This window comes from Poeciliopsis prolifica, unplaced genomic scaffold (assembly GCF_027474105.1).
Source record: "Poeciliopsis prolifica strain line A6 unplaced genomic scaffold, Auburn_PproV2 SCAFFOLD003, whole genome shotgun sequence".
NCBI lineage: Eukaryota > Metazoa > Chordata > Actinopteri > Cyprinodontiformes > Poeciliidae > Poeciliopsis > Poeciliopsis prolifica.
The window spans coordinates 6,432,449-6,458,795 of NW_026562378.1; the positions used below are offsets into that span (position 1 = coordinate 6,432,449).

A 26,347-nucleotide genomic window follows, 5' to 3' on the forward strand; every position below is an offset into this window, starting at 1 on the left:
CAAGAATTGCACTCATGCATTTGTATCTTTATATATCCTCCAGTTCCAGTGTTAAAATGTTCATCAGAAATTATTTTAGTGATCTTTGACTTTGTGTACTTGCATTATTACGCCATTATCTTTACTTTGGTTGAAAATATCGACAATATTATCATTTATCGCAATCATTTCTTGGACAATTAATTGCACAGATATATTTATCGTGGCACAGACACGTTTACATATGGGACACTGACCTGATGTAAATGAGAGTTGTTGGCCAGACCCGGCGTCCCTGGAATGCTCCGGCTGTGCTTCCCGTGGATGTTGTTAAGAGCGGGGGACTTGGTCATTTTGGGCCGGCCCGGTCCGGTTCCTCCTGCTGCTCCTTCCCTACCCAGACCTCCGCCTCCGCTGTTGACGCCGCCGGAGGCAGAGGAGCTTTTCCGCTTCTTGGCCTCCAGGCGACCGTCTGCTGAGTGGTGGCTGAAGTTGGCGTGGTGGTCCGACGACGAAGCGGGCTGGTGGTGGACGAACGGCCCCAGAGAGAGCGTCGAGTCGCTGCTGTTCATCACCACGCTCATTCGCTTTATGGACTCGGCGGGGCTGCCCGAGGGCGGGCCCCGCGCCGGCGGCCCGGACGAGCCGCCCGCCGAAGGCTCCGCCTTGAGGCTGAGCGAGTTGGTCCGCGCACTGGGGCCGCAGTTCAGCCCTACGCTGTGAACGCCGCTGTGGGAGGAGGACAGCGAAGACGAAGCTCCCAACGAGCCGTGATGGTAGGTGCTCCCTGAGCTGCCCACGTTTGCACAGTTCTTCTTGAACGAGGAGGAGGAGGAGGACGAAGGGGCACCGGCGTAAGAAGAGGATTCAGAAGAGCAATGGGATGAAGAAAGGAGAGAACTGTTCTTCCTCTTCTTTCCCGAACTGAAGCTAGTGCTGCTACTGTTATTCGCTCCAGCGCTGCCCCCGCTGGTGGAGTTCGGTACGACAGGCGCGGAGGAGCCAGAGGAGAGCTCCTTGGGCTTGAAGGATGAGGAAGATGATTTGGTAGCGGCGCTGCTGCTGCTGGATGAACGGGACTTCAGCGCCCGGCCTGAGGCGAGCGAAGCAGCTGAAGAAGACGAGGATGAGGACAAGTGGGCTGAAGGCATCTGCGGCAACGAAGACACTTGTCTGGCCTGCGTGGTGCCGTAGGCCGGGTGCTCAGTTCCACCCTGGAGGGAGCTGTGAGCGTTTAAAGTGGTCCCGTAGGAGAGCGATGACCTGCTCTCGACAGATTGGCTATAGGGGCTTTGGGGCAAGGTCGCCGGGGGGCTCAGGAAGCCTGACGAGGGAGTGCTACCGTGGGAATTTGTGCTTGTCCTGTGGAGGGGTGTGAGAGATGAATTCTCCAAGGCCAGGGGGATTTTCCTGCACAGCAAGAAACACAGGAATCATTACTTTCTTTTTTAATACAAACTAAAACCTTTTGCGCCTTTCCCAAAACAACTGAAGTTGAAGGCTATAAGGCGTCTTTTTGCTGTCTCAATGTGCTTTTGGAAAGGATTCATACTATAAAATTTCAATAAAACACAATGAAGCTAACGTTTGTAACGTGTCAAAATGTGGACAAGAGAAATGCTTTTTAAAGCTGATGTTTCTCTTTCTAGATTTAAGATAAAATACTTCAGTTGCATATTGACATCCACACATACTTCATTGTAAGATTTTATACTTTAGCAGACTCAAAAGTTCTAGATATCATTATGTGCTTCTTATAACATTCTGGTCATTTATGTTTAAAGTATCATAAATAATTGTTCTAGGAGTGTGATAAAAAGCAAATTAACTGCTTTTAAATCAGTATAATAAAAAACAACTAAGTCTTGTATTTTATTACATTTAAAGTTTGCACATTTTTTAAACAACATTCAAAGAGCTGATAAAGTGAATTTTAAGAAGTAGAGACAGCAAAAAGGCAGTGAAGCAGAACACTTCTGTATTCAATTGTTCAATTGGTAAATGAACACAGTAAATTCTGATCACGAATGAGTTAAAATCAGTATCTGGTTTAGCAAATGAAACCTATAAATCACTGAAAATAACTAAATTTGCTAAGAATTATTGGATTCTTTTTTACTTTGGGAAAAAAAAATCTGAAAACTCCAAACTTTTTTCCATATTTTTTCACACAACAGGAGCTGAAAAATGATTAAAAACAAACAAGTCACACACTTTTCTAGACTATTGCAGTCAATTTGTGGTGCTGAAACTGAACAAAAACTAGAGATTCTCACTTCCACATCTGAGAGTTAACATGCTTTTCCATCATGGTGGTCAGGGCACATCGCACTCTGTCCCACCGCCTATCAAAGGAGTAAAAGCCTCTCCCCATCAGTCGACTTCCAAAGGTACAGTACTGGGAAGAGAGATGGGGTTTGGGTGAGAAACAAAAACAGCCTGTCTTTGTGTAAAAGAAAAGGAAAGTGTGCTAATAGGACTTACAGCTGCCGGTCGTGGGTGGTAACCTGAATAGAGAAAGTCCAGTTTGTCCGTGCCATCTTCCCGCTCCTCGTTCTCTCCCTCGTCACTTGAGGGTCTGGATAAAACGTCTGGGGTGGGCTGGGGATGGTGCAGGGACTCGTGGACTACTGAAGGATCCCCAGAGGAACCTCCAGCGTGACTGTTGTTCAGTCTGATTGACACAGATGGACACAAGTGTTCACAGAAACATGCTAACTGTTTCAGAAAACCACGCAAGCAGGACACAAAAGTGTTTGAACAAACGCAGCGCGGTGCTTACCGAGGAAGACCAGGACTGTGAAATTTGGACTTTCCGAGTGACAAAGGCTTTGTGGTATCAGGGGCTGGTCCGTTGCCATGAGAAACCGGGTGGGTGTCATGGCTAGGGGCGAGCTGGGGAGAGGGGTGTGGGTCCCTGAGGGGGGCAGTTTGCTGGGAATGGGCTTGGTGCAGTTCTCGTTCCCTGTCCCGTTCTCTCGTTCTGTTCTTGTGTTCTGCCAGCAAAATGTCGAAGCGCTTCCTTCGCCCAGGCACGGCCCTCCGATGGCCTAAGGAATGTGTCTGCAGGGGCGTTAAACAAATGGTCATGCAAACGGCTGCAACTTTTTTCCTCACCACACTTTTTCCTTCCACTCAACCATTCATTTAAATTTCTGCTCGACTCATCAACAACACAGTGCAGTGTAGGACCAAGCTGTGATTAGTAATAATTTGTTACATAGTAACATAGTTGTAGTTTTTTTTTTTTACAGAATTTGAAGCAGGTAAAGCTAAAACTGTGCTAAAAGTTTTTATCGTAAATGTAAATACTTTTGTACATCTTCCGCTTAATTACTGCTCAGAGTGTGTTGTTCCTTCAGCAATTGGCTGTTTAATGACTAAATGATTGTTATTTCAATAATCCATTCATTCATTAATCCGATTAACCGTTTCAGCACTAGTCGTCATTGTGATAAATTACAATTCTGATTACAATTTTAAAAAAAAGCAACAACAACACAAAAACCAATAATAGTAGACAATTAATTTTTAACCAGCAGAAATGACAGAAATGTTTTCTTGAAAGAGACTAAGGACATTAAACCGTCAGTTGGTTTGAAGGTGAAAACTTTACTGAGTTTCACCATAGACAGAAAAATGAGAATATCCGCCCAAAAAAATAATAATTTTGAGATTGATCTCAGAATGTTTCTTAGGAAAATTGTGGAAATTCGAGTTTGAAGTGAAATTTCCACGAGCAAATGTCTGTTCAGCATTTGCTCATTTGCTGAGGTACAAGCAGTGTGGTTACCTTGCATGTTAGTGATCTTGTGCAGGGTTTCCGACCTGTAGCATCCATAACGCCACAGTGAATATCAGGATTGAACTCGCGCTCTACAAGCACAAAAAGTCAGGGTAAAAAACAAAACAACAACACGTTAGCTCGTTCGTTACCAACATATCCTGTGTATCTGTCTGTTTCTGAAACGTTAATCAGATGAGATCTGTTAGAGGTGGTATTTCTAAGATGAACAAATTAGGGAGCTGATGTAATACATGAAAATTGAAAAATACTGCAAGAAAGAAACATGAATATCTAGAAGAGTTAGATGATTGAAGAACAACAAAAGACAGCAATCGTGATGGTATTAAATTAAAATAATCTGGATTAAAAAAAAAAAAAAAAAAGGTGTCTTTGTTCCCCTTCCGACTGACCTGAGACCTTCTTGTTAACGTGGCGTTTGCTACTGGTGCTGCTGTCTTGCTTCTTGTCTGCGGGGAGGCTCTTGCCGTTGGGAATGGGACCAGATACCAGCAATGGAGGCTTTGGTATGAGGGGACAGTTAAGGCCTGGTTTAAGGGCTGATGATGATGATGACGGCAATGATGAGGACGACGACGACGTGGGGGTCGTGATGGCGGCAGTGCTCACAGTGGTGTTAGAAGAGGGCGTAGAGGAGGAGGAAGTGGCGGCGGTGGAGGCGGAGGGAGCCTGCAGAGGCTTCACTGACGACTCCACCTTCAGGTGCATCTTCTCCACCTTCACAGCTGGACTGGAAGAGAAAGTGACAGATATGAAATGTGAAACTCGAGAAAGCCAGGGCCGATTTTATGGATCTGAATATTACATTTTTTTGAAATATCTGTATCTTCCTTCTTTTCCCCAAAATGGGGAATCATTTTGGAGAGATTTCTGGGAGCCATCTTTTTGACTAGCATATTTACCAGCTTCTGTTTATTTTCCACTTTGAATTCATGTCAACTTCAGGATACAATTCATTTATTATTTTTAATTATGTTAATAAAGTTATAAGTTTAGAAATTTGATGAGAACTTGACCACAACAAATAAAAAATTGAAATGAGAAATGTTTGCATCCTGATGTCGGTTTTATAGGCCAGGACATATTTCATCTTTTACCACATCAGTAATGACTGAGTCTACTGCGACGAAAGAATCACACAGACTGAGATCGTCATGCCAGATTTAGAAGCTTTTTTCTCATTAAACACATTTTTTTCTTCTTAATTTTAAGATGTTATTCTGGTAAAATTCCATCATTATTCAGATAATATTATGACTTTATTCCAATAATTAAACAAGATAATTAAACACTTGTACTCCGTTGCACAACTCTCAGGAGCAATGACTGAAATGAAAGCCACTCTTTGAAAATACTTTATTTTCAACTTTTTTTTTTTTTGGAAAAGAAAGCAAGACAGAAACATTTATTAAAATTGTATCATATGCGGAAAAAAACGGAGATATTGTTTTTAAGCCAAATCGCCCAGCCCTACAACTATCATATCTTGTGTTAGAACCACTAATGCACAAGGAAGAAAATTGTGAGCAACAAAAAGTATGATACCAACACACAAGAAGTTTATGTTGAACAATAAAGAATTCACAATTCCCAGAAAAGTTGGAACAACAAAAGGATGAAGACTTACATTTTGTCAGATGGGCCCGTCCTGCATGTGGAGTGGGGAGGCCTTCGCTGAATGGTCTGCAGCTTGTCTTTGGCTGATTTCGGAAATTTGGGATTGGAGGAGGAGGACGACGAAGACGACGACACGCTGGAGAGGGCAGTAGATGTTCGGCCGGGGATCCCTCCACTTGGAACGCCGGCCACGGAACCCGAGCTCAGTCCGCTGCCGGCACTTCGGTTTCTACCCGACACCGGGAAGGGCGACGTCGAGACCGGCTTGCTGGTGGAACTGTGCCTTCTCTCTGCAATAACGGCACCAAACAGACTGACATCAACAAATTTTTACTCAAGTAAAAGGTAACTGTCCAAGAAATTACTCGAGTGAGAGTAAAAAAGTATTTTCTAAAAGGTCTACTCAATATTCGAAAATGACATCATCAGACGGACCTAAATGTAAAATTAAGTGGAATTTCTGGTATTTCAAAGACAAAAATAGCAATAATTCATACAAGTAATAATAACAAAAATAGGCAAAAGAAAATATTCCAAATTAGTTTTTCACTAAAAACAAAAGAAAAAGAAAACCTAAACTAACAAAAACTACAGGTGAGCAGAGGGTGCTGTCATGGTGGCGAAGCATGACCCACATATTGAGGCTTTAGTCCTCGTGGCAGCGGTCGCAGGTTCGATTCCTGGCCTGGCGACATTTGTCGCATGTCTTCCCTCTCTCTCATTATCCTGTTGAACTACTTTCAAATAAAGGCCACTAAAGCCAATAAAACCTTTTTTTTTAACTGCAGATCTTTGTCTGGTGAATTTTTGGTTAAAATATTGTAGTTTGTTCTTCATTCAGTGTAGAGAATCCAGAAATTTTACTCAAGTAATAGTAGCAATACTTCATTATACATTTACTCAAGTAAAAGTAAAAAGGTCAGTAAAGTAAAAATACTCCTTAAGGTACCCAGCCCTTATGAAATTTTCTTAGACAGACTTGATCACAATGAGGCATGAGCAGGCCAACAGAGATGTAGATATTCTTCTTTAAAGCACTGAACAGGTTTTCCCCCTAACAACAAGAAAAGACGCATTTTGTGATTCATGCCTCCACAGCCTGAAATAGAAGCAGCCAATAGGTCAAGAGCTTTATTTCCAGACTGAGCATCACTCAATAGCAGCCGTGCAGACTGATAAAAGGCTGCACGGGAGAAGGAAAGGTTAGGGCGAGTCTTTGTTGTGCAGGGGGAAAAAAGGGACAAAAATAGAAGAATGAAATATCACGTCAGATCCGAAACAAACGCTGATCAGTTGAGGGTTTTCCAGAATGAAAGACATGGTTGTGTGTCACAGACGATCCAGAATCCCAGGAGGCGACCACAGAAACGTTGGGTCTCGTAACGGGACTCTCAGCTGCTAATTTTAGAAATAAAGCAAATCAGGGGTCTGAAGACAAATTCAGGACTTACTCTGACATTGTTATTGTTGATGTCCTCTGCTCCAACACGAGAGAAAGAAAAATGTTTTTAACACTGAAGCTTAGTCTGAAGTTTTATCAGACAATTAAACTATGGCAAGTGTATGGAAGCTGCAATAAGAACAATCATTACTAATAAATAGTTAAAAAAATTAACACAAATCAAAGGCCGTACTTCCATACTGGTTATAATCTTAAAACAACACCTAAAATATCCTAAATATATTCAGAATACACTTGTCAGTAAATAAAGCAATTCAAATGCATTCATCCAAGAAAAAAGAAAAGAAAAAAAAACCCAAAACATATTTGTGGAAGTCTATAAGACCAGATCTGCACCTGTTCAACAGATTTATGAAAGGGCAGTAAAGTGAACGGGCGCTTGCAGAGTCCCGTCTTGTAGTCACCCCCCCCCCAACCTCATCCCCCCTGCTGGGATCAGCCGCAGAAGCTCAAACACCTTCCAGAAGACAGATGGGCTCAAAGAAGCACGTTCACATCATATTGAGACGATCTGGATGGTACCGAGATCAGTGCTTCTGCCCCGGTGTTAACTCAGCATGGCCAATTCCCATAACGACATCAGAGGGAAGAACATGGAGTAAAAGCTCAGCAAGAGACCTGCTAATCTGTATGGCCGCGTACGGCTGCAGAGCTGCACTTTAATTTGACACTTTTGTTGCAGAGTTGAAACAAAAAAAAAAAAAAATTATTCAAACCGAAGCGTATCTGCAACTAATTTGATACAAAAAGTGAATTAAGAGACGGGGGGGGGGGGGGGAATCAGAAAAATAGAAAAATGCAAATATGAGGATTTACTTAGAATTACTGCAGAGGGTGAATCCTCAGCTCCTGAAAAGCTTCAATAACGGGATTTAAAGCTGCTACTAGCATGTTGGGAAATAGAAAAATAATTTGTACATTGGCAGACAATATGGTTGTACAACTCATCATTGCACAACTGAAACATGTTAAAATCTCTGTAAATGACTCATTACGGATGCTTGCTATATATGACCAGACTTTGAATCTATAACAGTCTGGCAGTCACCTGCTGGGACGCTGTCAGTGCGGCTTTAATTTCATTTACTGTCACGGGACTAACCTCCAGTTCCCCCCATGTCTCAAATTAACAATCACCCTGACAGGATTGACAGCCAATGTACATGGTGAAGCAGATCAGAAATAATATATCCCTCACTGGTGATAATGTTTAACGACGTAGGAGGAGTCAAGTGAACCTTGTTAGCATAATTGTAAAGGTGATTCCTTGCAGGAGCACCACGCTGTTCTGCCTCCCCCTGGTGGCTGACCTTGACAAGAATTACAGGTGTCACACTTTAGAGAGGATAGAAAGCACTGAGAAGAATCCGCTGACAAATACTGGCATTAAAATGGTACTTTATCAAGTATTGATTTAAAAAATAAAAGGAAGGAAGGCACCTCAGATTGAGACTGAAATTGGGTCCTGGAACAGCTCCAATGATATATTTTCTGCATTGATTTTAAAAATGTTTGTCAGGCTTCATCTGATGTCCTTCCTCTTTTAAAAATAATTTACAGTACGTGTGGAGATTCTTTTAAAAATCAATTAGCTCTTATTTAACTTTTTGTTGAATAGTTGATGTAAATGTTTTTCGTCCGTTTAGTGTAATTTACTCATTTTGCTTTTTGTTTTTGTCTAAAATATTTCACACTTTAGTCAGCTTATTTAATTAATGTTTTATAAATGTACAATTGACATCAACAGTGACATGTGATGTGGGAGTTTTTGTTAAATTAGCTTTAAACAGGTGTAAAGCATGGTTTCGCCTGATGTAGTTGAAATAGAAGATGCCCCAGCTACTCTTAAATCATTTATTTGGCAGTATTTCAGGTTTCTGGTAGGAATGAGAAATGGCAAAGGAATGACAGAAAAGATCAATATGTAAGTGGACGTCACTATCACAGCAACAGAAACTAGGAAACAGTAAATGTTGCACCACAAATCATGTAACGCTGAAGCGCTTTCCTTAAGTCTGAAGACAAACAAAGAAATCCAAAAATGAAAAACATCAGATTGTTGACTTTGTGGCAAAGCAATGGATTAAAAGCATGTTTGCAACACAAATTTGATATTTTAACCTTCAAGATTAATGCTATTTTATTAATCAAGTCGTAGCTTTTGTTTAAAAAATCTGTACACTGCTAAATAATTTTTAAATATACGGTATTTTCACGACCATAAGGCACACGGTGCTAAAAGGCGCAGTCTCAGTTACGTGTGCCATCACTGTATTTAACAAACACATAAGGCACACCTGATTACAGGGCGCAGGTTTTATATGCAATCCGTATATAAAACCCTTGTTGGTCCCCTTCTTCACCACAGTGTGACTCACCGGGATGTCGAAAGTGAGCGGTACCTTGTCCATGTTAGTGATGTGGCTGGGCTGGATGTGTTTGCTGCAGAAGGAGCGGAAGACGGCCAGCTTTTCATTATAATCCGCTGGAAGTTGCTACGCTACCGTAGTCCTGGTCCGGATGGAAAAATGGCACCGTTTCATGAAACGAAAGCACTAAGACGGACCTCCTTGGAAGTGTTCAATTTTCATTTCTTCTGCTAGTGATTCTGCTTTTAGTCGAAACGCTTCGCCCACTCGTTCTTTGCATGATAATCCACTGCTCGAGACTTTCCTCCAACTCGGGCCACCTTGCCTTATGTCCGCGGAAACTCAGCTGCGTCTTCTTGACCTGTCGGAGCTCGTTTTCCAGCTTCCTCCACTTGCGAACCATGATTTCATTAATCTTAAATTCTCTCATGGCGTCTTGATTTTCATGTTCCTCCATGTAGCTGATGGCCTTCAGTTTAAACTGTGCTTCATAAGCGTCTCTTTGCCATTTTCAGGGTTGTTAAAACAACGGTGTTCTGCATCACGCACATACCGGTTCTTTCATGTAAAATCAACTCCTAAACTTCCTCCTTTAACGTTCTTATGGTGTTCTCTACTACGTCTCTGCACACACAGGGCGCACTGTACATTTTGAAGAAAATCTAAGACTTTTATGTGCGCCTTAGAGTTGTGAAAATACAATACTCAATATTATTTAACTTTAACAAGTACCAATGCAATGTAGAGACAGCTATTTATTCACTTTTTAACAGTTTGTAATTGGGACATTTATCAATGCATTCTACCACAACTGACCTTTTGAGGACATTTATGACGTTGATACGGCCCAAAATGACAATGCATCTGACACCCCTGCTTTACCTGGTTAACTACACAAATAAGCATCAGCCATCAACTGTAACAAAAAAACATCCATTAAATATCCTCAGAAAGAACAAAACAAGCCGCATGACTCAGAGGCTGTACATCCATCAGCAGCGTTCCCAAAACCTTGACTTAAGTTTTGTAAACCCAGGCTCACAGTGTCGTGACAATCAGCCTTTGTGTCACACTTACCGTAGTGTGCTTGGAAGGCTTGTGGCTTGACCACATGACCGCAGTGGCTGCACATCACCAGGTAGAAGTCATCCTGTGCGGGACACTGACCAAATATGGGCATGTCTGTAAATGGTGGACAGAGAGCACTAGTTAAGGAGGGGAAAACAAGTTCAACCTGCGCATTCATTTATCTCTGAAACAGTCATTTGTTGTAATAGCTTTGTGGTGGCTCCAAACAGGTTCATCTCAGCATAAAGGAACTCCCTTTTTTTAATGTGCATGAATGAAAAGATCACCAGACCACAAACTGTTAGCAATTTAGTTTTAAAAGCTAATTTACACATTACAATATATTTATTTAGTATGTTACAGAGTTACAGACTACTTTGTGTCAAACTGCCAAGTAAAATCTGCTCAAGGGACTTTGCTCTTACATGGGAGGGAGCTGGAAACACAGATCAGCAATAGGTTTCTATTTGCCAAGGAGAGCAGTGACAAACATCAAAATAAGAGAAATGCTGAAGTAAATGAGATAAGAATCAGAAATAGGTCACTCAAACCTACAGGCTGAATAAAGTTTTACCCAGGCTAACTGGACCACCTTAATGACACAAAGAAAACTGGTAGCAACAGAAAGCTGGATGTCTTAACGTTATGTGCAAAAGCTGATTGTTACGTTGGACTTTAGGAATCTATGGTCTAATTAAAAATTTTAAAGACTTCAAGCACATATGACTCAATTTCTGACATTTGCACAACTTTTTCTTTAGCAAGTCCCAACAAGTCCAAAACACTTCCCAAAAGCTGTTCAATAGAAATATGTGGGATCAAATGAATGTGGCTGCACATCAGACCACAAACTCTGAGGGAAGGGACAGAAGGGAGCGTAGAAGAACAACTCACTGCTATATTTGCTAGGATAATCATCAATGAAAAATCTGATAGCTTTTATTTATGGACACAAATCTTTACTGCAGCACACTCAGCTTAGTTTTAATGAAAAACAATCATTAACAACAATTGGAGGGGAAAAAAACATGCTACATTGTCTTGCTTTGGATTCATACCCATTAAACTTTTCCCCCATTTTGTCAAGCGACAAACTTCAAAGCATTTCATTTAGATAAATTCACAAAGACATAGGGAAGCATATTTTGCAACGTTTTCAACATATTCAACAACAAAAAAGTAACGAAACTGAAAAACCAAAGGCATCACAAAGACTAAGGAACGCAGCACACGTTAGACAGGAAGGAGTTCGACATCTTTCAGTCAAAATGGAAAATTCTGAGCGTGGCAGAGAAAATCCACATGACCATGAAACGGCATTTACATTGAGAAACAACGTGGTGGCAGATGGGGGTGGAAAGAAAAAAATGAACAAACCTAATGTGAGGGAGACGACCGGTAGACCAGGGGACGAAAGTAGGAACGGGGGCAGCAATTCGGGATATTTACGGCTTCTTTGTTCGTTACACTCAGAAACTCATCTACCAGTCACGTACCGACACGATGCTTTCCGCCACCCGTTTGGTGAGATGATATTAAATTTATTGTGCGTAAAGTTACACTAATACTTTAGCCATCAACCACTCAGCCGCCTGCCATGTTCAGTCTATCCGCTCACTTGTATAAATACTCATGCAGTGCTCTTACCGCCGCTCGCTTTGAACGAGCAGATCCTGGAGGAGAAAAGCTACCACACTCCAGGCATCGCGCCAGTCATTTTAAAGATGTCTACTGGTCCCCCAAAAACTATGAAAATCTGGGCATTATCATTAATCAATAAAATCCCGAATTTGAAAATCGGACGTTATGCCGTCAACACCTCAGAGGCTTCCGGCCGGAACACGGTGCGCTAAATAATAAAACACAAATTAACTAAGCTTCGAGGCAGGTACATTTTTCTCGAGGGATTTTAATATTCGAGGTACTCAAATCATTCGAGGAATCGTTTCAGTCCTAAGGTGAAGTTTTTGAAACAACCTAATGTCCAGACCATCCAATTTTAATTTAAACTAAACTTGCGGCTGTAATTGAAGAAAGGTAGTGTGAATGTGTTTGCTCGTTTAAGTAGCCTATTTAGGGACCATTTGTGGTATATTCGCTGACCTTCTGAAGACCATTGAGCTCTATGGGCAGAAAGTCTGGTCCTAATGCAAAGGGCACCCTGTTTTAAGAGTTACGGGTTACATGTAGAGGTTTGATGTGGTTTAAATTTTGGTTAAGGTTAGGGTAAGTGATTGAGTTTGCCATAAATGCAGGTACGAAAATAAACAAAAGTGCACAAAGTCCTAATATGGGCAGAAATACAAACTTGTGTTTGGTGGTCTGAAAGCCATTACAGACTACTCTCATAAAACATCCAAATAAACTACACTGACGTTTGTTGTTGTAAAACAACCAAAAGTTAAAAAAAAAAAAAAGAAGGTTGGGCGTTTATGAATAGTTTTACATGACAGTGTGTGTGCAGCCTCTCCGCCCACCAACTCCACCTCACACCTTTTGTACCCCTCTCCTACAAATCGGGAACAGAGTTTCTGTGTTGAGAATCTACAGCCAGAATCAGAAACCGCCTCATTAAGGAGGCTAATTAAGAGATTGCCTGGGGTGCCGGGATGAGATGAGCAGAGGAGAGAGGATACAAGAGAAGCCAAGTGGAGCCCCCCTCTCTCCAAGAGCTACTTGGCGATGATTGTCAAGGGTTCTCCAAACATCACTGGCTGAGTCTGGGTGGGAGAAGGGCCATTAAGCAAAGACCGTATAAAAGCATCTACCTGCTGGGCTCCCCCTCAGAGAGGTCAGCGGCAGCGTTTGGATGAATTGACAAGCCTGCAGCTTGTTAATATGTCAATTGGTTGAATCCTGTTGGCCAAGTATCTCCTTCAGTAGCCGTGGTGTGGAAAGGCTTATTGTAGAAAGTCTGGTGTGAGTCATGGCATAAAGAGGGAACGATCTTCTGTGGGATATGAAAGGCTTGTATTTTATCTAAAAATAAAGTGGACAATTTCTAAATCAGTCATGTCTGAAGTGATGTTTAATGAAACATCAGATTTTTTTTTATCCTTCAAATATTCAAAGCCTGAGCTTACCGATTAAATGTTTCAGAGAGACCCCCTTCTCCACTTTGAGGCACAATGGAGTGGGCTTTTCTCTTTTTTTTATTTTATTTTTCAACATCCCACCTTTAACATACTTCACTGTATCAGCGATCCACATGCATCACAGAAAGACTAAAACAAAGTGACACAAATCCAAAGCCAGTCCAGAGGAATCGTGTTTTGTGATGCGCAGCAGGTAGCAGGTTGTGTGCTCCAAACCAGCGCAGTGAAGGAGAGGAAATGGGTTTTGCAGAAAAATGGCTGGTGATCATGAAGTTTTAGCTACAGATGAAGTGAAAAGTTCATGAGTGTAGGTGGGGGATTTAAAACTGATTTAAAACCACAAATGCCTAAAGATTTTCACCTGTTAAACCTGGTTATCAAATAACTAGTTTATTATCTGTATCTTGAACAAACGAAATGCCACCATGCTGAACAAGGTCTCTACTGCAGTAAAGTCACACAGACCTGGTAAATCCAAACTCAGAGATTTCTGAAAGATTGTTCATTTATCTCTGGGCTTTCTGTCAGTAAATCACAGAAAATGATTTACTTTTCTTAGCTCAAAAGAGCTATTTATACAGAAATACTATTTTTTTTATCTTAGATAATATAATTTAAAAAAGGCTGGAAATATGATTTGCTTATTTTGCTTTTCTCCTTAAAGTTTCAGTAATTTACACTCTTAAGACAATCTTAGGGTGTGCAACTAGGCCTTCGCTTTATCAGGAAAACATTTATTAGTCATTTTGCTGTTGGATTTTATAATAACATGACTTGTGAGTAAAGAATCACATTGAGGTATCAATGCAGCGCAAGTCTAACAAGCCTTAAGATATTATTTGTATATTTAGGACTGTAAAATATTGTATCCGTGCTGTCCTTTGTAACTGTGATATTGTGCACATGGTAACAATGGCAATTCAATGTACTTTTAGCTAGGAGGAACCTTACAATGTGGTCTTCGTTTATTAGGAATGACTGTGGCTCAGAGTGGCCATCTTGCAATGATCGTAGGTCCAATTCCAGCTTCCTCCTGTAACACGTCACTTCACTGACCTATAGATCTGTGTAGGTAGGTATAAATGTTTGTCAGTGTTGTGGCTCTGTTGTAAAGCACTTTAAGTGGTTAAAATGACTGTAAAAGTGCTATACAAGTTCAGTTATTTACCATTTACAACCCATTTGAAGATGGTGGGGCAAACAGGCTCAAAAAACAGAAAACCCTAAACTCTAGCAAAGCTTGAGGTATAACAGAACTAAAAGAGCTGAGAACCAGGGAGAGGCCTTGGCAACACAAGAACGAAGAGGAGAAATCGAGCCTGCAAGACTTAGAGGAAAACATTGAGTCTAGTTAATTTCAGCATCCTCAGCCAAGGCAGTGATGGATGAGCTAGGTGTGATCGTAGCGGCTCCAACAGCCTCTGAGCGCCACACATGCTGGCGCAGTCTGACCCGTGGCTGACAGTGGCGCTGCGTATCCCAGCTTTGCTAACTGTGACAGAGCCACTGTAAAATTCATAAAAAACCCATAACAGACTGCCGAATTCATAAATCATTAATTGGCTTTTATTTCTACGATGCGTGTGTTCTGGTAATGATCTGCGTAGAAACACAGCTTTGCCACAGGAGGAATCTAAAGATGACTCATAATGGAGAGGTGAAGTCATCCGCTTCTGGTACCCCTTCTACACTCATCCGTGCAGACAGACAGTTTTTATGAAGGCAAACTTCTGGCATGATCAGCATGTGTTGATCAGCCTCTATGACACAGACAACCGTCACCGACAGACGCTGCTACATAACAAAGAACGTGTTCTGAGCTGGCTGCAAGTCGGCTAATCTAGCAGCCCGAGCAGAAATTTTAAAACGACCACTCTGCCTGTCAGTCTTCATCTGACCAGGGGAGGAATTAATCTGATATGCCGTCAAATGCCATGTCCTCACAGAGATCCAAAGAAATCCCTCTAAAGACTAGTCTGCTTAAAATGGATGCAGAGAGACTATTAGAACTAAAAGAGCCGTCTCTTTGAAGACACAAACGCATGTGGCAATAAAGAGGCGCTCCTGTCACTCGGAGCTTCCAGGAATAGTGTATTGGTCTTCGCATATGTACACAACACACCATGTTGACCAATGAGAATTTAATATTAGACAGAGCACCAAACACAAGGCCTGGCTGTAATCCTTAACTTTCTGAAACTCGTGAAAAGTAAATAAAGATTAGACTGGGATTGGGGCTAAGCAATAACAACAAAACATGAGACAGAATGTTGATAATATGACACAATAAATACACAGACAATTGTAAATGTTGATCACAGCAAAAAGAAGAAAAATTGAGAATAGAAAGGGAAGATAATGGAAAAAAAAATCTAACTAGAGCTTCACAATATATTGAATCGCTATGGCAATATCAAGATTACAAAAGACTGTTTGGATGCAACGTTTGGAAGGATATAAAATGCCCAGAGTTATGCGCTCATTCATTACTATCCAACATATCTGGCTAGTTAAATGACTCTTAACTCTCCCTGAACCTCCACACATTTCTTTAGTCAATGAGGTACTGAAGTTCATAGAGAAACAGAGTTATTATGTGATGCTAAAGAATAAAAAGTGTTAATTGTAATCTACTTCAGTATTAGCACTTTGCAGCATCAGTGTTGCAATATTTTCCTAAAAGCCACTCACCTAATTTCAATTACATTTTAAAGATCCTGTTTTGGCAATGTAAAAACTAATGATTCTCAGTGACAAGCCAGACATCTTAATATACCCCTACTGCATCCAATGCTCTAAAGAGGATATTATTGCCATACAGCACATAATTACTTAACAGAAATGCTCTAATTATTCTTTTACATGTTGATGCAAATTTCTGGTTTTATTAGCGGTCTGATTTGTCGATTAGAGGTCAGAAAACTGCCACATTTTAATCACTGGTCACTGGGTCATTTATTCTTTGCATTATTGATAAAGTGGTTAAGATAAAATGCCTGATATATTGTGCAACCCTAATTTGGACAAATTGTGATAAAAATATGTTGGTTATTTATTTTTGAGTGATTTTTATTAGATAATAAAAATCTCATATTCAAAGTTGATACACTGAGTGATATTATAGGACAACACAGACTGTCCAAAAACAACAGCGATCAACAAAAGCCTCCAACACACTTCCTATGGAAAACCTGGTAGAGATCTTACAGCAGTGTGTTTTTCCAGAGAGTGTCGTGTCTATTGCATTCAGCACAGAGAAGGGGAGAATTGTGCAGGTGTTCCAAGATATGGCAAACTTTGCCGCAGGTCACAAAACGGGGTAAAGTAGGGAGAGCTCCAAACCTCTGCTTGAATGGAGCCTATATCAGCAAAAAGCACTTGCGTCATGTTTTCAGACTTAGAGGACAAGAAAGATCAATCTGCAGCTTACATCTTTGACATACAAAGAGCTTAGGGTTGCTGAGGGACTGCACCTGTAGGCAAGAACTCTACACAGCTCACTTCTGGTTTATGCAAGTTAAACTTAAAATTCCTGCTCCTGGGACATCCATACTTTATGATCACACTGCTTTCACACCGATTTGACACTTGGGAGCAAGGCTGTTCCTGCAAGTGTTTAGGTTATAGAACCTCTGAAGCTGCTTGAGGAAGACAGTTCAGACTGGTGACGACTCAAAAAGACATTCAGATCATACAAGTCAATATAATGCAAGTGTGACTTCAAAACAAGCAGCTAAAACCACAGAAACAAACGGGCTTGGTTTAAAAATCATTGTCAATGACATAAGTACTAGACACTGAATGTGTGCTGAGCATTTCTTCAATATTCAATAACATCTTGCCCTTCGAAATCACGTCAACCCTTGTTGTACAGTGGTCATTTGTCATCCTCATGTTATCTGCATCAGACTCTGCTGAATGTCCTACTCTGATGTGGTCTGATTTTACCCTTTCACATTATGAGCATCTCCATTTGTGCCTACCCAGTTACGGCGGATCAGTCGAAATTCCTTTAAAGACTCTGATCCGGAAGGACTCTTCTAGGTGATCAGATGCTCAGAACATTTATAGATTTCAGACTGAAAGCAGGACCTGACAGGGAGCTTGAGCAATCGGCTATCGACGATCACTAGACAAACTGCAATGTGTATCTGTGATTCGACATCTATGGGTGTCCCTAATTTATGTGCAAAATTATTATTTCAACAATCTGGACAACTGTTAAAGTTGCTTTTGTAAAACATTTTGGTTTTCTAAACTCACATAATTTTACTCGACCAGACAACTAAAGCCAGGTTCATGGTGTGTGAATATTGGATGTCCAAATCTTTCCTTCTGATGGAACACTAAAAATCTCTCTAGTCCTGAACTTGATTTGGTGTGTGACGCCCGTTCTTCTAATAACTTCTAATAACCTTAAACTCAAAATCAAAATCTTGGCCTGCAATCAGGACAAGAATCAGTACACAAGACGTTACAAATCTATAAATTATAAACCGACATCAAGCAGCTCAGAAAGGCAAATGACCACATTCTGTGTGCTGTCGGCTCAAATATTTATAGAGTGTGTATAATCCCAGGTCTCCAGAAAAGATTCCTCAGATAGTTCCTGAATTTTGCACTCAATTAGACAAAACTACAGCTTAAAACACATGCTCAGTATGTGTAAAATAATATTCAGACCATGCTGAGTCCTGGTTAATTACTCAGTCATCTTATTTAATAAAAAAAAAAAAACACAACCCTTTTTAAAGAGTTGCAGTTTTTAATTTGTTTTTTAAATATGAGGGACACCTTTTTAATGTCTTGTGTATTTTATTTCTTTAATTTCGATTTTGTATTTCCAAGAATGTATCTGGACTAAAATAACGGCAAAGCTCAGGGATTGTTTGTTTTGCTGACTTGACTTCTAAAGGCATAGGATATGCCCTCTGTTGTGTTGAAAATAATGCAGTAAGAAGTAATAATACACAAGTTCAATCCATAAAATGGTGATCCTACAATGGAAGAAAATTGTTTAAAGCTTGAGCAGGACAAAAGCCATTTTAGACTGGTTTCTACAATGAATTTAATGCTAATTTTACAAAAGGAAAGAAGAATCCTCCTTTTACAAATAGTCTTTGTAACTACCACCTTTTTAGAATTGGGACACTGTGATGGGTTTGGAAAAGGGAGGAGTTTTTTTAGGATATAACACTGAGATTCAATTAAGAATTGTTTGTTTCTACAAAGAGTTAAATTTCTGTTTTGAAACTTTATAGTGAATTAACTTAAAGCTCTTTTTTTACATGCTAAATGGTACACATTGAGACACTTAGCAATAAAATTAGCTATGCAACCATCAGTGTGTAGCTGACATTTATGCTGTAGTCATTTTACGATAAATAGCACTCCCTCTCAAAACCAGCTCCTATTCACTTTTGCGAGTGCAGTTTTGAGAATTTCTGTTTTGAACTAAAACATCCAGAGTATAATTTACTTTCTTTTTTTTCCCTGTGAAGGCAATATTTTCAAGGAAGTCATTGCTTAAGTTTTGCTTTAACAAGCACATATAGTCTCAAATGAACCAAATAGTCTTAATTTCCGGATTCGACTAAAAAATTGAATTTTCAAAACAATAGAAGCTGAATGTCTCCTTGATTCAAGCCAGCATGGTATTCATTGTTTTCTTATGTTAGAGAAAATATATCGTACAATAACAATTGTGGCTTTGCGTTTAATAAATAAAAGAAAAGGTCAATCACTTACAAGCATTCTAACTACTTAGAAGACACGTCGTTTATCTAATGTCGCTCAGTGAAAGTTTTTATGGCGACATCCGAGTTATTTTGCAAAGTAGACATTTTTGTTGTGATTTTGTTTGAGTCGCAACCTTTCACTGGTTTAAATGTAAACTGACGGGCTTACATTTAATTCCAGCTTTAAAAGGCTGCAATTGCCTTTATTTTTGAGACTGCAAACGTGAAGTTACACTACTGTTAATTCACATGTAGTAGTTTCTTTTGAGACATTTCCTCACATGCATAAAGAAACGTACTAAATCTGTGCTGCAGGGAGAAAACAATAAGCGGTGAGTATGTTTGGGCCTAAACTTAACTGCTCACTCCTATTGTTTTTGTGTACAGATGTAAAGGTGAAACTAAGCACGTTAACAACCGTGTTTCACGTTCAGTAGCCAGTTGTTTACGTTGTTGTTTATGCGCAGGAGCTACAGTAAGTTCTGACTGATCCAAACGCGTAAAGTGTTTCGAGCCACTGTGTCTAATGTTCAAACCCCAAGAACCAAAATACACCTTTGGCCCTACAGCGAAAAAACAAAAACAACACTCACCTTCTCTGCACAAACGCATGGCTTCTCGATTTTTCCCTAAGTCTTTGAAACTTTCCTCCGATTCAGCACCTGAAAACAAGGCGATCCGACACAGGCACAGATAAATAGTTGCACTTGCTGGTCTGACCGTGCTGCTGTTACCAGTAGCGTTTCTTCATATCCAGCCTAAAAAACTGCATGCAATCGGCCGAATCAAAAAAAAAAAAAAGAGAGAGAGAGAGAGAGAAAAAAAAAGGACGGGACTGGCAACTGTCGCGCTTCCCTTCGCTTCATCCCGCACATTCGGGACGCCGAGGAACTCACCGTCGTGTCCGTGGAGTTTGGCGGCGTCGACCCAGCTGCTCCAAGGCTGTCCCAGCATTATTTCAGGACTAGGCAGCGATCTCCGCTCCGCAACAGTCGCCATTGCTGTGGAGCTTTCTCCCCGCTGGATCTGCTGCTGCTGCTTCAGCTGCTGCCTGGCCGCTCGGCGCTGCTCCCCCCTGACGTCATCCTCGGCCCTTTCCGACATTCTTTCCGCTACAATGTAACAACAGAGAGAGTCAGCCATGGGCGAGCTCGGGATAGGACGGCTTTCTTACCTACTGAATATTTAAAACAGCCGGCACTTGTGTTATTATTTTTCATTTTATTTTATTTTATTTTTTCGCAGACGACTCTCAAATGAAATGAAAATGATTTCATGAACCAACCCGTGCGCGCCACTTTCTATGTGAACAGATCCAAGTCCTATTGGCAGTTCAGCTGGAGGTCTCTGGGTCGCAATCTAGTTAACACTGACGCTTGTGTGTCACCTGACTCGTATGTGTGCATAAGCTTTGTTTCTTCCACTATGCAGAACACATATTGAAACGATAACTTTGCTATAGCATTTTGCATTAAACGAAAAACAATATGAATCTTGTTCCAGGGCCACTTTATTAGGTACATCTTGATGGTTCCATCAGACACGACCCAGGACATGGAGTCAGACACACTTCTGTGGTCAGCAACAACAAACTGTGATTTTGAAACAATGCTTAGTTGGTACTAATGGGCCAAAGAAAAAACAAAATCTCACATCACTACACTACCACCAGCAGCGTTAGACGATGAAACACGGCAGGATAGACTCATGGGCTCTTGCATCAGCTTTCAACCCCACCATCTGAATGTTGCAGAGGAACTCGAGACTCGTCGGGCCTGGCAACCTTTTTCCAATCTGTTGTTGTCCAATTCTGCTGAGTCTGCGTAAAATATACGCCTTACTTTCCCGTTATTAAGCTGATAAGAGTGGCATCCTGTCTGTGTTTCTGCTGCTGCCCACCTGTATAAAGGTTTGGTATGTGGGTTCAGATATAGCCATCAACATACTTGCTTGCAACACCACATTATTTGTGCTAACGTGGAATTTCCATCATCTAAAAACAATCTGTCCATTCTCCTCAGAAAAAGACATATTAGTCCACACAGATGAACATTACTGTGAAGTTGAGAGATGCTTGTGTGAAAACCCAAGACCAGCCCACAAGTCAACAACACCCAAACCAGTGTGTATATGTAACGATGCCTTGGAATAAATACTGATGAGAACATAAATGCTCATTAAATATTTATGTTGAGTGAAATGAAAATTGTCTTTCACAATTTTTTTTTTGCCAACACCCTTTCTAAACAAACATTTTTTTAAAAATGCAAATCTGAAAAGTGTGACATCCACATGGTGCTGTTCGTTCACTATTATTCTCAAACATATATTTGAAGTCTTTCAAGAAAAGCTCTCCTGAAGTATAATTAAGATAATTATTGACATCGAGTTTAATTTTGGGGTATCAAACTAAAGAAGACTCAAGTTTTTATTTGTAAAAATGTTATGAAAATTATGTTTTTATTCAACTTTGCACTTATGTACCACTAAAGTCCAAGTAAGCTACATTTAGTTTGATTTGAAAAAAAAATAAATAAAATCAAGAGATATTTCCTTGTGGAAATAAAGTGGAAAGGGAATTGACAAGACACTGTAGAACGGCAACATGCACTACAATACCATATGAATGAGTACAATGGTGACACCTTTTCAGAGTAAGTATTAGAACTGTACACAAAAGAAGAGATGAAATAAGAAACCAATAACAACTGGGTAAATCTTACTTCTCCATTTTTAAAATGCACTATTGGATTCACAATCTCAGTACATATGGCATTCAAGTGCACAAACTGGATAGGCATGGCTTGCGTTGTGCAATCTATGTCCACAAACTGGAAAACAGTTTCTTCCTTCTAAGAACGAGGAAGTGGGCCAATGTGTATAGAGCCTCAGGGCAGCAAGTGGGAGACTGCTGTTTTGCCCAAAGGTGAGGATTCTCTTAAAGCTGCTGAGTTGTCAAAGTAAGATGATGTAACAAAAAATAAGGAAAAAGAAAGCTCAATATTACTCCTTGGACTTTAAGAAAATCCCTCTACTATACAAGCATTATTACCAAAACAAGGTTAATTTTACTTTCACTTTCTAAATGATTACTCCTGATCCAACAGCAAGAGAAAAACAAGACTTTTTCTAAATGAATTTTGTACCATTGAGAAAATAACACACTGGTAATGAATGCCTTCTATTTTCTAGCTCTTTTGTGTTTAGTATTCACTTTAAGTCTTAGGAACAACAAGCTGTTAGTGTGAGAAGGCAATGTGATTTCTTGATGTATAAAATAAAAGACATATTGGAAAGTCCTCTTAATTGTATTCACCTTCCTGTGCACTTTTAAGTTAAAAACTACACCAAATTGGAATTAACAACCTCCAATTAAAGATATTTTTTGACTTAGTATCAGATAACAACCCACCACTTCTTTTCTCCAATCCCAATTTTTGCCATTACAACCACCACTCTGAAATATGGATCAGAGCTAGCCTTAACTGTTGAAAATGATTTGCAAACATTGCAAAGTATTTTCTCTGTTTAATAGCTTTTTGTGCATGTGTTAATGGTGTGATTAATAACAGAGACACAGACCGATTAGCCGCTCCTTCACCTCCACGCACTCAAGTGCGCGTCCCTTCGAGTGAGGGGGTACGCTTTTTTATGATTTTTTTTTTTTTTTTAAATTGCATTGTCATCTGATGACAGGGAGTTAAACATGGAAAGAAAGAAAAGAAAGGGGAGGGAGAATGAGAGCAATGTTGTAAGAATGAAAAAGAGCTTGTGCAAGTGTTTGAAAGTTGGTCGTTGTCAGTCTATGAAGAGGAAGCTAGAATTCAGGTAAGTTACCAGTAAAATGACAGGACATTGTGGTCCTGCAACTGTGCGCTGTAGTTACAATATAGCAGATTATGGTTAGGAAAATACAGGAACTTGTTTGTGGTTGTTTTGTTGTTCTGACAGTAGCCAACAGTAGTGCCTATAATGTGCCAGGGTACAGCTTGGAAAGTACAGTTTCAGTCAAACATGGAGGTGGAATTGAGATAATTTGGGGTAATGTTGCAGCTTTAGGGCCTTGACAACTCAGTATCATTGATGAATTCAACACTCTACTAGCACATAGTGGTAGAGAGTTAAATTCAATGAGCACAATGATCTTAAGCACACCAGCAAGCTCTGAATTGTCATAAATTTTAACAAATACAAATACAAGGTCTTATAAAAGTTTTGACTGAAATACAATTGAGACGGTGCTGCATAATTCAAAGTAAAAGGGCTCAAAATGCATTTTCAGATCCACTGACAACAACTTTAAGTGATTTTCTATAATGCGTTTTATGCCTGAAAACCAACATTGTTGAATAAAAACGATTCCCGAAAACAGTAAGCAAATATTAATCCCTTAATACATCAAGTCATCATTGGAAAGTTGTGTTTTACTAAATTTTTTTATTTTTTTTTCTATTTGAACTTCCATTATCTGGATCATTTGAGCCAGCAATCTAATTCTGACATTTTTGCCGTTTAAAACTACATGGTGCAACTTGCGTGTCACTTGATGATGCTGTAAGATTTAATTCTACACCTGACACTTGAAATCTATCGGCACATCGACTGAAAGTAAAATCCTACCTTGAACAGAATTTCAGTACAGTTTTGGTGTAAGCCATAAATCCTCACAGGGTGACGACCATGTCGTTCCTTTGCCGTTTTGATTGCTGAATTGCTGTCCGTCACAGCACCATGCTCCATTTTGTACCTGACTGAAACATGTTTTTATATCCACCTTGGCAACCAACAATTTTAAATAATTTTCTGTCAACTAATGATAGGAAATGTGGTACTGTGCATGAAATATTTTATCAGCAGAAGCTCACGTAAGAGTTGTTTGGTTTCAATCTGCGTTTGAACATAAGCTGCCATATTTTATAAGAGTGGATTGGTCCAGACAGGGATCATAAGAAAAATAAATGTGAACATAGTACAATGTCTACTGTTTTCAGACAAAAAAAGCACATATAAATAAATGAGATGTGATGGAACATTTGACCATTTTAAGAATATTTATGTTCCCCATGCATGATTAACTAAAATTTTAAATAAACTGCATAGAGTACACTTTAAATCATACATTCAAAGTGGTTTGTTGACAAATACAAAATGGAAGTAAAAAGGTATGAAATGGCAATGCTTAGGTATGATTTAGGGGTAGGAATTGTAAAATGAGGAAACTAACCTGAAGTTATTCACACATGACACAAGAAAGTAGCAGTTCTTGTAACCATCATCTTGCTGATTAAGACCAAACAAAATCTTAGTATTTTGTTACAGCCGCACGAAAAAAACAAATAAATCACTATCCAAAGCTTAGTTTGGCTTGAATTGCAACTATTCTTCTGATTTTCTTTTTTAAGCACAAATTACTTTTCAAACTCCATTTCAATTGTATGAACTAAGTTCTTAACAAAGCTTTGGGGAAGATATGTAACCCAGCAGGGGTTGAAATGATACAGAGATTACTCATAACATCATTGGTAGGGTTTATAGTTATTACTCATCAGTCGGTCTTACCCTGCATCAGATTTACATATTTCTGTCTTACTCATCCGTATCTCATCCTCTCATAAGCTCATAAAATGGTTGAACTTGAAGTTGTAAACCAACAACTGCAATGTCGAGAGGCAGAATACTCAGAACAAGAAGCTCGGAAGAAATCCCACAACCACTTCTACCAATGAAAACAAAGCTGAAGTACATCTCTTTATTTTACAACTATCCATCAGCTTTGTCATCAGTAGTGCAACTTTGAGTAAGCAAAATGGCTGATATTTTTTAAAACAACCACTTAAAGTGTCCCTAATTTTCTCAATAATATTGAAAAAGATGTTTAAAAATCAAAACTCTTATAGTTGTCTAAGAAAGCATTGCAAAGCTTTCTTAGTAAATTGTAGCAGTCTGTTAACCAACCTGAGCAAATCAAGAAAGTAGAAAACTGTCCTGTGGTTTAACAACTGAAAATGTGAAAGTGTTTATGGAAATTATGAACTACACTTATTCCAGGCTGAAGGTGACAGTCGCCATTTCACTTTGAAATTGAACATGGATTTTGGAAAGAAAACAAAACTGGGCAGTTTACTTTTTCACAAAGAAAGAAAATAAAGAGAGAAATCTGAAAAGTGTGGCATGCATTTCCAAAGGCCTTCAAAAGTCGCCTAACTGGTGAATCAGCTTCCACCTATGCATAAATTAATCTCAGTATGAATCCAGTTGTCCTGCAAAGGCCTCAGAGGTTTGCTAGAGAACATTAATGAACAAACAGGATCATAAAGAAAAACAAACACAGCACACACATCAGGGAGAAAGTTGCAGAAAGGTTTAAAGAAGAGTTAGGTTCACAACACTTTTTTGCTTTAGTAGCAAATATAAAGCAAACAATATTTTATTCAAGTTTTGTTCGTAAGATAAAAATGATGTGCTACATTTTGCTGGTCTATCACATAAAACACCAATAAGCTTTTTTATGCGTTTGTGGCTTCAACGTCACATTTTCAGAGAATGAACCACAGATGCTATGCACTGCGAAACTGTTGCCTAAAAGCGACGAAACAGCTAAGTGAACGAAGAACTGAAAAAAAATTATATGCAAATGATGTTTTTGTTAGTGACGTTATGGAAGAACTCAACATTTTTGGAAGTGTAGTTGCATTTCAGAAAAGCCTGAAGTTTGTGGAAAAACAAGAAACAGGATTGCTTCACAACTGATTTACCAAACCTCAATATACATAACTTTTTAAGTGTGACAATTATAAAAGGTATGGAAGAACGACATTTACCTGCTATGTTAAGAAGCTGTGAGATCTTACCTTGATAGAACAAAAAACAAGGAGTTTATTTTTAATTTGATCAGCCAATCCTCATCAGCTTTAGTGTTTGCAGCCTGGCACACACCAGAGAGGATATCTGGAGAAAAACAAAACAATACATACCGACACAGACAATTATACAGGGTAAATTAAGCTGAAGTGGGTCAAATTGCCACTGTGCCAAATCACATCTTCATTTTACAAATAAAAAGAAGCAACTTTAGGTATGAAATATTCCTATAAACCAGCGTCTTGAACTCTTGTCCTTGTTGGCATCTGTTCTTTTGTGATTTACAGTCCTTGCTGGAACAAATCTGATTAAAATGACTGGGCCATTAACAGGTTTCTTCACAACTTGACAAC

General features: G+C 39.6%; 1 protein-coding gene across 2 annotated transcripts in view; it reads right to left on the minus strand.

Annotated features, from left to right (window-relative positions):
• The window catches only part of LOC129357174 (ataxin-7), a 32,806-nt gene that overhangs the window by 4,642 nt on the left and 1,817 nt on the right, over nucleotides 1-26,347 (minus strand). Inside the window, exons 2-13 of one of the 2 annotated variants that reach the window (XM_055026605.1) lie at nucleotides 25,985-26,081; nucleotides 20,030-20,245; nucleotides 19,727-19,795; nucleotides 10,310-10,414; nucleotides 5,412-5,691; nucleotides 4,394-4,514; nucleotides 4,177-4,285; nucleotides 3,773-3,855; nucleotides 2,762-3,042; nucleotides 2,464-2,653; nucleotides 2,256-2,377; nucleotides 237-1,389 (exon numbers count right to left, since the gene is read on the minus strand). In XM_055026605.1, coding sequence (XP_054882580.1) covers nucleotides 237-1,389; nucleotides 2,256-2,377; nucleotides 2,464-2,653; nucleotides 2,762-3,042; nucleotides 3,773-3,855; nucleotides 4,177-4,285; nucleotides 4,394-4,514; nucleotides 5,412-5,691; nucleotides 10,310-10,414; nucleotides 19,727-19,795; nucleotides 20,030-20,237 — 2,721 coding nt within the window. In that variant the 5' untranslated portion in view covers nucleotides 20,238-20,245; nucleotides 25,985-26,081. Of the gene's footprint in view, nucleotides 1-236; nucleotides 1,390-2,255; nucleotides 2,378-2,463; nucleotides 2,654-2,761; nucleotides 3,043-3,772; nucleotides 3,856-4,176; nucleotides 4,515-5,411; nucleotides 5,692-10,309; nucleotides 10,415-19,726; nucleotides 19,796-20,029; nucleotides 20,246-25,984; nucleotides 26,082-26,347 lie in introns of both variants that reach the window. The other variant, XM_055026604.1, reaches the window with a different exon arrangement.